The 10,211-nt window shown below is 39.9% G+C and overlaps 1 protein-coding gene across 2 annotated transcripts in view; it reads left to right on the top strand.

The window, feature by feature from the left end:
- The window catches only part of kif26ba (kinesin family member 26Ba), a 107,735-nt gene continuing 97,524 nt past the window's right edge, over window positions 1–10,211 (top strand). For both annotated transcript variants that reach the window (XM_005915052.3, XM_042214162.1), the window contains exons 1-2: window positions 1–754; window positions 1,991–2,383. In XM_005915052.3, the coding sequence (XP_005915114.1) occupies window positions 695–754; window positions 1,991–2,383 (453 nt within the window). In that variant the 5' untranslated portion in view covers window positions 1–694. The remainder of the gene's footprint in view (window positions 755–1,990; window positions 2,384–10,211) is intronic.

Here is a 10,211-nt window from a genome sequence, read left to right as displayed (position 1 = left end):
GTTCTTGCTCCTGTCTCTTCAGTCAACTGCTGGCTTCGGCGGAGCCGCAGGAAGTCAAGAGGAGGGCGCAGATACACTCAAAGTACAAACAACGAGGAGATGACTTCTGTAGCAGTGGTCTGAACCAGCCGAATCTCACACGGTCTAATGAGACGTTAGAGAAGGAGACCTGCGCCGTGCGTCGGAATTTCAGCTACCCCATGAGGGGGGTGGGGGTGTTTGCTTTACCTGGCCAGCCTGAGACGCAGAGCTGATGGAGAGAGGCTGGGCTGAGTGCGGTGCCACTCTAGAGCGCTGTTGAACAGAGAGCTTCATTCAGCTCATAGACTCTGCTGAAGGGGAGCGGTCTTTTTCACCGACCTGTGTGATTCTTGTGTGCTTTTAGGAGTAATTCGAGGGCTATTTTAGACGCAACAAACCGTGCGGTTTGTTAAGAAGAGACCGAAACCATCTGTGATTTTTTATTGTGTGTCTCTTAGACGCAGCATGGGGATGTAACTGGGTTCATCATGCATCTGGAAGTGGCGTGAGGTTACCACCAGCCCGAGAAGAGCAAACTGCTGGGGCGTGTGGTTAATTGAAATTGATCCGGTGGTCTTTATTTTTTATTTTTTTATTTTTGGATGTGAAGCTGTAGCAGAGGTTCTTTCTCCTCTCCTCTCCTCTCCTCCTCCCCATTCCTCTCACCTCCAACATGACTTCACTGTCGGGGACTAAGGAGAGGTCTGTGAGCAGCCGGAGCAGAAAATATGGGGTAGGTTATTCATTCCAGCAGCCGAGGGGTGGACACACCTCTGTTCCCAATCAGCCTGGTAAACATTAAAACTTATCATCCGTTCACTGCTGCATGCACTTCATCTCACACTCCACCCATTTTTATAGGAGACTGCCGTTTGCTTCGTTTTCAGGGTGACATAAACATGAAACTTGAAGGTTCTTGTAAGATTTGTGTTCCTGCTGCTGATTGCTTTGTGAAGATCACACTTCAAATATCAGTGCTTATGGTGTTATGGTGTCACAACGCTGGCATGCATTTTCACTGAATGATCCCCAGAAGTAGCACTTGCTGAGCACCAAAGTGCTAAATCAGTGAAGACTATTATAGTCACACCTGTGTCACTGCCTATCATCTACAAAGACTAATTAACAATAATTTATAACACGCCGTTTGGCACAATATAACCACCTCTTCATTTGGAGATGATTGAGCGTTCCCATTTATCAGCCTCAACTCTTTGCTGCCTTATTATAGCCCTCGAGAGAAAGATCACAGGAGTGCCCAACCTTTACAGCCTCCACCACATCAATGGGTCTGTTCTCTGACTGGATTTACCCAGCCGCAAAAGATCAAATTCTCCACTCTTTGCTGCTTGTTTGATGTTCCCATGTGGTTGAGTAGAACAAAATAACAGGTCTATCCTGGCTTAATCCTATTTAGTGGTTTATGGAAGCACTCAGTAGGATGACTTGTCGTTCCATTGCAGGAAATGTTTAATGTCATTCTCTGTTTGTAGGTTTTTAACTGAATGTCTGTCTAATTTAATGTCCTAATGTTAGGTAAGACTCCGTCTAATCTTGATCCCTGATCACACATTTCCTGTGTGGGTTATTCACAGGACACTCTGTGTCTGCTTAGCCTTTTTTTTTTTTTTAGAGAAATCAACATTTTTAGTGTTGATTGTGGAATAACAATGGATGCTGGATCTGTGATTTGGGTATTCATTTTTTTTGTTAAAGCAGAACAATTAGTTGTTGAATTTTTAATTAAAGAAATGTTTACTTACTTTAACTTTATTTCAGAAACATATCTCTATATTAGTACACAAAGGCAGGTGCAGATTGATATACTGGAATGTGCTGTTGGTGTAATGCACATAAACACAATGATTATATTATATACATATTTTGACTTTCCTGCAGTGACTGTAAAAATTTGCATCTTGGAAATACACCATCATTAATTTTTTCTCTTCTGAAAATTTTTTCTTAGGTCCCTGACACATCGCCAACCAAATCTTCCTCCTTCTTCCCGGACACATGGTACCGAAAGGCCTATGATGAGACCACCCGCTCCGGCACACGCCCCGCCCCGGAGGGTGCTGGCTCCATGCCCAGCTCCACGGGAACACCATCCCCAGGCTCAGGAATCTCCTCACCAGGATCCTTCTCTGGGTCACCTGGGACCATCTCCCCAGGCATTGGGACAGGATCACCCGGTTCGCTAGGTGGCTCACCAGGTTTTGGGACAGGATCGCCGGCCTCAGGCAGTGGAAGTTCCCCTGGAAGTGAAAGAGGGATATGGTGTGAGAACTGCAATGCAAGGCTGACAGAGCTGAAACGACAGGCACTAAAACTACTCATCCCTGGACCTTATTCCAGCAAGGTAAATTTCTTAGTTTTGTTTGTCCTTCTGTCTTATAGTGTATCTGAAAAAGTGTGTAGGAAGTCACACACAAGTGGTTATGCTCAGTTTCATAGCGTCCAAAAATAACTTGCTCCTTCATTAACTGTGGCATTTGGTCACTGGCACTTATTAACTTTGTTGCTCATGAAAGAGGGGACTTGTAATCATGCTCTTGCTTACTGTGTTGGTGTGTCGTCAGCATTATTGTTGCCATAAATCATAAGGATGCTGTAATTTGTCCAACCCCCATTTGACCAGCTGCAAAGAAAAAGGAGCAGAAACCAAAGAGCCTTTGGGATCTGGGATCATAATTGTATGTGAAGCTGTTTATCCAATACTGTCACTACCAAAACAAAATGAAAAACATAGGCGAGATCATTTTGATTTCTGTCTTGGAGTTTCCCATTTTGCCTGATTGAACATATTACCAAAATCAATGAGCTCGCTTTAGTCTATATTGCTTTTCTTCTTTTGAGGGAATTAATGTGATGGATTACTGTAAGACACTAACCTCAAAGACTAGTATTAATCCACTTGGACTCCTGCCTTTTCTCATTTTCTTTGACAGGTGTATCATTTGTTTCTGTGGGTAGTCTATATAATCAGTTTTATTTTCATTAGTGCAGCATTTCTCAATAGCCAGGATATTTCCAGGAGTCCCAGAGTGTACATTCACCTGGGCATACAAATGCATCATATATACAGATATGCAGCTCACATTTCTTACCTTTTCTACACTGAATAGGTTTTCTTATTATTGTTTGTTTTTAAAACTTGATTATGAATTAATGTGACATTACTTATCACTAGACAAATTTAACTTTTGACTGCTCTTTGCCTTTGGGTCTGATGTCCTTCTGCTACAGCTGACTGAATTTTAGTTATAAAACAATGGGCCTCATATCAGACATTGAGTTAATTGGTAACAAATAGGCTTAAATTATATGCCACGGGGCTGATAAGGCAAAGCTGTTGAGTCAGATGTAGACTTAGAGTGGCATAGTGGAATTTGCTGTAAAGACTGTAAGGCAACAAGTGGTGTGGAAATGCTGTATTTTTATTAGTTCGAGAGTATGACAGTTGGAAATTGTTAGGAACAGCAGGGGTTAGTTGGGAGTCTCAGTTGCCAGACCACTAATTAAAGCGTCATTTGTGAGGCTGGGTTCATTTCAGGTTGATTAAAGTTCCCATTGTGGCTAACTTTATTGCAGCGTAGAAAAAACGCATGCACAACAACCAGCATTATAACTAGTTTAGGTACTGTGTGTGTCTTCATTTAAAAGCTGTCTCAATATAGACATAAAATAGTATGACCTTACTGGAAGAGGATATGGAAATGAGGATGACATATAGTGTGTGGGCAATAGTTAGCAATACGATTGTGGGTGTTCACCTTATTACTTGGATGGGGACTTTCTAAGTGGAGTTTGCCTGTGTGGATTTCCTCTCGGTGATCTAGTTCCTCCCACAGTCCAAAGACATGCATGTTAGGTTATTTGGTGAATCTAAATTGGCAGTAGAGATGAATTTGAGTGTGAATGGTGGTCTGTCTCCCTGTGAGAGACTGGTGACCTGTCCTGGGTGTACTACACCTCTTGCCCAATGTCAGCTGAATTGTCTCCAGCCTGCCTGTGACCCTGAATTGGATAAGCAATTAAAATGGATTGATGAAGACGTGGAAATGAGCTCAATAGTATCAATGAATCTAGTGCAGAAATCTTGGGGTCATTGAATTTCAAAATATCTCATGTGGCTCAAGGGTCTGTTAATAAAAAATAGATTTTATTGGCTTGTCCCAATTTGCTTCACTGATTTAACCTTCAAAGTATGAACAGGAGTGGAATTTGACATTGGAAAAAATGTGTTGTATTACATTATTTTACACTGTGGATGCAACACCTTGAAGACTGTGATAGTAGTTTCACACTAAGAAGAGAAAACACGTGTCTCTGTACTTTTAAATCTGTTGTTTGCATTTTTATTTTTAAGAAGTTTCTCATGTGTGAAGTGACTCAGTCGCTCCAGCGGTTCTTGCATAAATTAGTTATTTTGACTCTTTTTTCCTTGGGGTTGGTTCTTTTTATAGTATTAGAGTGTTCGATCCTCGAGTTCAAACAGACACCTGACACTACTGCTTGAAAAGTGTTGATTCAACAGTACAATACCCACAGCTAATGAAGTGTATTAAATCAATATAATAATTTTTTAATAACACCTATTATTAGTAAAATGAATACCTTTCATGTAAGTAGAGAAGTGGTTAAATCCTGAGAAACTTAAAACAACATGTAAGTCAAATCAGTTTATTATAAACTGATAGTGCTGGATGGCTAAAGTATTAAGATAATTTTTAATTAAACCCAAAAAAAAGAAAGAATTTGCACTGTCTTGCTGAATACCCAGCAGGAAATATATCAAATTACAAATGTAACCTGCTCTCTTCCTTTCAGCTTGTTTTTACTCATGAGATGAAGTTATGCATGTTATAAAGAAACTTTAATTGGAAGTTGCTAATTCAAGTGTCTTACCTATATTACACGTGTTTTCTGCTCTTGTATGCGCAGAAACTCCACTGCAAGAGCAGAGGTTAGTTTCATTGATGGAAAAAAAAACCCTCTGGGCTGTTACTGAAAAATTTAATGGTTCAGGTATTTTAGCCATCTAGAATTTCCTGACTGGTTTTCTTCTTTTTTTTAAACCCAGACACGTTTTACAAGAATGGTTTAAACTACGCAGGTGTTCTGCATCAAGAAACGCTGAACTAAAGTCCTTGGTGAAGTAGTTTGACCTAATAATCCTTCTCCTTCTCCAAATATGCCAGTGCAGCAATTTGGCTTGTGTATTTTGTGTGGGTGTATGGGTTCCTGATGCTCTGTCAGCGTGAGACCCCGTGTTAGTCCCACAGGACACTGTGACATATGTGACCCACCGCACAGCTAAAACACAAACACACATCAACCATCTGATTAAACAGCTAACACACACACACACACACACACGTTCACATGCCTTTGTCTGTGTCATGGATCTGACTACACAACGTTATGCAAGTTATGCTTGACCCACACACACAAAGAGTCGTATTACCATTTCTTTAGCCATTGCATACATTGCATTCAATTTCCATAGACTTACCCTTATTGTAGCCTACAAATCAAATTGCTCACTTTGAAATTTAATGATTTTTTTTTCACTCTTCATCCCCATAAAACATAAAAAAGTCCTCACACTGTGAATGTGTAAACACATTTGTGAGTAGTGTGTGAGTAATACAAGTGCTCAGACATTCACACACAGGGTCGTTAATACTATGCTAATGATGACCTTCGCCGTGCTTACCTTTTGAATATTTTGCTGTCTGGATGTCTGCAGTTCAATGTGTAGGTGTGTGCAAGTCTGCTCACAAACACGCATAAAAACAAGCATCCATAAAATGATTTGTCATTGTGCTTAAATGTCAAGATAATATATTGCTGAAGACAAACCACGGTTTGAATGCTCATCCCCTTATAGACTGTGTACGCAGCTATCAGTTAATGTAAACAAGCTGCTTTGTTTGAGGTTCCCCCCCCCCTTCATCTTATTGAAAATGCCTCATTAATGCATTAAATAATTCAAGAGCAGCCTTATTGCTCTTGGCGCAAAGGAGACATGACATGGTTTGCAGATGAGGAGAGGGAAGTGAAACTAAGATGAACGAGTATTTGAAAAGTAGGAAAATCGTTTTATTGTCTGATTGTCTTTGTCATTTGACTTAAACGTCCTCATTTAAATCTAAATTCATTTCAGGTCAGTTTGAGAAATTAGAAAGAAAGGCAGGGGGCAGTACAAGCAATGTGTAGTAAAACAGTGCAGTGTAATACATGCACGCTTGTAACTAGGACTCTAAAACACATCTGGCTACACAGCTGCACTCACTTAAGGCCTCTGTCCTTATTGCAGTGGTGTGTATATCTGCATGTCTGACTTGTGTTTGTGTATTCATCCCTTATATACACGCCCAAATCATAAATGGATGGAGGGTGATCTGTTTTTGCTTGTCCAGTTTAGCTCAGGAAAGTGGGTCACTATGTGTGTGTATGTTTAAGTCACTAGCAAAGTGACTGTTTTAGATCAGTGGAAAGTTAAAACCATCCATGTTTATAAAGTGAAACGTATACAGTTTCCCACGAGACATAAGAATAGAGCCAAAGAAGGATATGTTTGTGAATATATATGCCCTCCCCAAGGACCTCTTGATGTCAGTATGAGATTTATTAAGATTGCTTTTATCTGTACTTTTTTTTTGTCAATTAGAACATGTTATGTCAAGTACAGTGCACTTAACCGTTGGAGTTTCTTCTGGATATAAATGCCTTATGCACTTAAAATGTTTGTATTAACAGATTCATTGATGTGTCTGCCTAGATGTGGTTGTAGATTAAACATCTGTCAGCAGCTACCAAGGCGGGGATCATTGCAGTTAGCGTGCAGTCAGATTGAAAAAGTAAAGCTTTCTATGATTCTGACATGCAGTGGTTATTTTTTTACTTAGCCTATTCGCTTGTTCACGCCCAAGTTACCATAACTCAGCCAGAAAGTGCAAGCCCGGAGTTATTATCTAAAAATATCCCAGTTCTCTGCTAACTGCACTTTATTTTCAAAGAATTTGAAAACCTGATAACCTAGCACGTGTTGTGCACATTTGAAGGTACCTAGAATTCATGTATCCATCATTTCAGTGTTTACATATAATTTAGATGTCAAAGCTTTGAAAAATTAACAAGAAAATAAATCAGAAAAGGTGTGAGGTTGTCATGTAAGGGGATATAAAGACCACTTTAGGAGCAGCTTTATGGTGCTTGAAAGGGTGTTTAAAATACACCAATACATCCTATACATTATTTTTTATGGTATAGTATTTGGAACATACATTGGTTCAGTCCTGACTCAACACACTGTATCATATGAATAAAAATAATGGATTTCTTTCACACCGTGTTAACAATAGCTAACTTATAATGTTTGAGGCTAACAGCAAAGCGTCGCATATGCATTTGCTGACCTCAATATTTGAAAGTCTGCTCCTGTTTTATATAAGCAGCCACCATTGTAAAAGTAAATACAGAAAATACAGCCCCAATTCCACAAAAGTTGGGACAGAATGCAGTTGTCTGCAAATTTTGTGATCCCCTCTCTTTTTAGAATCAGTTTTCTCTAAAATCAGTTTTGCGCTTTTTCCAGATGTGAAAGCTGCCAGTTCCATAGGCACTACTCCACTCCCAAACTGTGTGAACTGAAGGATTTGAATTGAGGAATGATAACAATCCAGATGAGATCAGCCCGTTTTAATTTTAGCACCAATGAAGATGGCGGTGTTTCTGCGTCTTGATCATCATAGAGCTTTAAAGTGCATTTGTGGATGGCACAGTAAACTGTGTTTATGGGTAGTGGTTTGTGGAAGTGTCCCATGCTTAATGCAGTCCCGCCTAAGGGTCAAAGATCACAAGCATCAAAAACTTATTTTCAGTCTTTTCTTTAGTACACAGAGATTCTTCAGATTGTCCAAATCCGTTGATTATATTATGTATGTTAGAACCCTCATTTTATGTTGAGGAACACTATTCTGAAGTTGTTCCTTAATTTGTAGATGCAGTTTTGGGCAGAGGTTCAGCAATCTGAACACATCTGACAAGGATGGAAATGCTAATGCTGTATCAGTAGGAGTGTAAAACGTGTAGATGATGAGAGGTTTATTTGACCATCAGGTGACCTGGAGATTTGAAGCTTATTGTTTTGTCTGCCATTGCCGCCTTTCCAATCCATGAACACAAGTGATGTCGATACACTTGTGGATCTAATCAGCTTAACTAATCCCAGTCACCAAGTAATTGTCACCTACAACCAGTGATTAGTCTGTAATTAGTCCACTTATCAGATCAAATGGTGGAGTATCATTGCTCAGTAATCTGTCCTCAAAGGGATATTTTTCTGCACACAGGTAGCTAGCTATCCTATAATAACCAAATCCCATAACACTACAGAAGCAGGCCTCCGGTAACCACGGCAGCTGGTGTTGCCACGGCAGCGACATGTGACAGATGTGAGCGGCATACATATCTCCATCGGTGTTAATGGGTTCCTCGTAGTTGTTTGTGTGTGTGTGTGTGTGTGTTTGAGAGAGATTGATGGGAGAGAAAGTGTTGGGAGAGAGGGTGAAATTATATGAGTTCACATGAATAATAGCGCGTCTTAGTGTGTGTTTTTGGCATATATGTATATATATATATATATGTAGTTTTGTGTGTGAGAGAGAGCGATCATGCCCTCCTGATGCCTTTCAGGTGTGAAAGACATTACCATATAAAGAGGGGACTTTATCAATAACAGCAAGATGATGTGGATGGAGGGATATGTGTGTGAAGAGAGGGAGAGATGCTGATGCAGGCTGAATTGTAGAGGTTCTCACTGGGTTTGTGTCAATTTGCCACCATACTCTCCCACCCGCACATTGCAGACATACACATACAGACAGACTCTCTATGCCAATTCAGTAACTTCACTCCTGTGTTTCTAAGAAAGCACTTGTCCTGACATGACATGTATTTTAATATTTAAGTATTTTGGTTGATTAAAATTTGGTTGATATTTATTTCTATCATACATTTTGTTTATACAGGGAGTGCGGAATTATTAGGCAAATGAGTATTTTGTCCACATCATCCTCTTCATGCATGTTGTCTTACTCCAAGCTGTATAGGCTCGAAAGCCTACTACCAATTAAGCATATTAGGTAATGTGCATCTCTGTAATGAGAAGGGGTGTGGTCTAATGACATCAACACCCTATATCAGGTGTGCATAATTATTAGGCAACATCCTTTCCTTTGGCAAAATGGGTCAGAAAAGTCAAAAATAGTGAGATATCTTGCAGAGGGATGCAGCAGTCTCAAAATTGTAAAGCTTCTGAAGCGTGATCATCGAACAATCAAGCGTTTCATTCAAAATAGTCAACAGGGTCGCAAGAAGCGTGTGGAAAAACCAACCCTAACCCTAACCCTTTGCCTAACAGTTTAAAGTGCCTTGAGGTTTACATAAATACAACTAAATCTTTTCAAGAGCTGGGTCATAAATAATCACTATAAACTGATAACAGCTTTGGATGATGGACGTTTTCTGGTTTCCATTTGTAATCCAAGTTCGGTTCATCAATCACGTGAGTAGGCTTTGATTGTGTTCAGGTACATTGCATTTATCTGCATGAATAAACAAGGATGGGCAGAAAAACAGGAAGTCATAAAACAAAAGTGTGTTTCTTAAGCAGGAAGCTGTAAAATATTGACCATTGGCCCTAGAGGCTGTGTCAGCAGACAAGCCAGTAAGTCAGGAGACTGTAGAACTCCTTTCAGCTAACAGATTGAATGCATGCAAATATGTAAAATAACAAAAATGAGTGATGAGCAGGTGTCAGTAAATGTATTGTCAAGGTCTCTTCTAGGAAAATAAATCTATTAATTAAAAAAGTTGGTATTAGAAAGTTGGTATTTTATGTGTGTTAAATTCAAATGAGTGTGAATAATGGTGGAGTACACTTGGAGGCTTGAAAAGGATTTCTGACCATGTGTATCTCATTAGGACAATTGCCAGCCCTTTTGAAATAGACCCCTCTGCTATGGGAAAAGCTGGAACCAGCATAAATGTGCTGATTAAGATCCAGCAGGGATAAAGGGTATGGAGACAAAGTGGTCCAACGCAGCACCCAGCAACCATTGTCTGTACTTGCTGTTTCCTTCTCTTATGCCTCCTTTTGCTTGTACTCTGAATCCCCC

Source organism: Haplochromis burtoni, unplaced genomic scaffold, assembly GCF_018398535.1.
Source record: "Haplochromis burtoni strain Fernald_Lab_line unplaced genomic scaffold, NCSU_Asbu1 Contig_11, whole genome shotgun sequence".
Taxonomy (NCBI): Eukaryota; Metazoa; Chordata; class Actinopteri; order Cichliformes; family Cichlidae; genus Haplochromis; species Haplochromis burtoni.
This window is presented reverse-complemented; position numbering and strand designations above follow the sequence as displayed.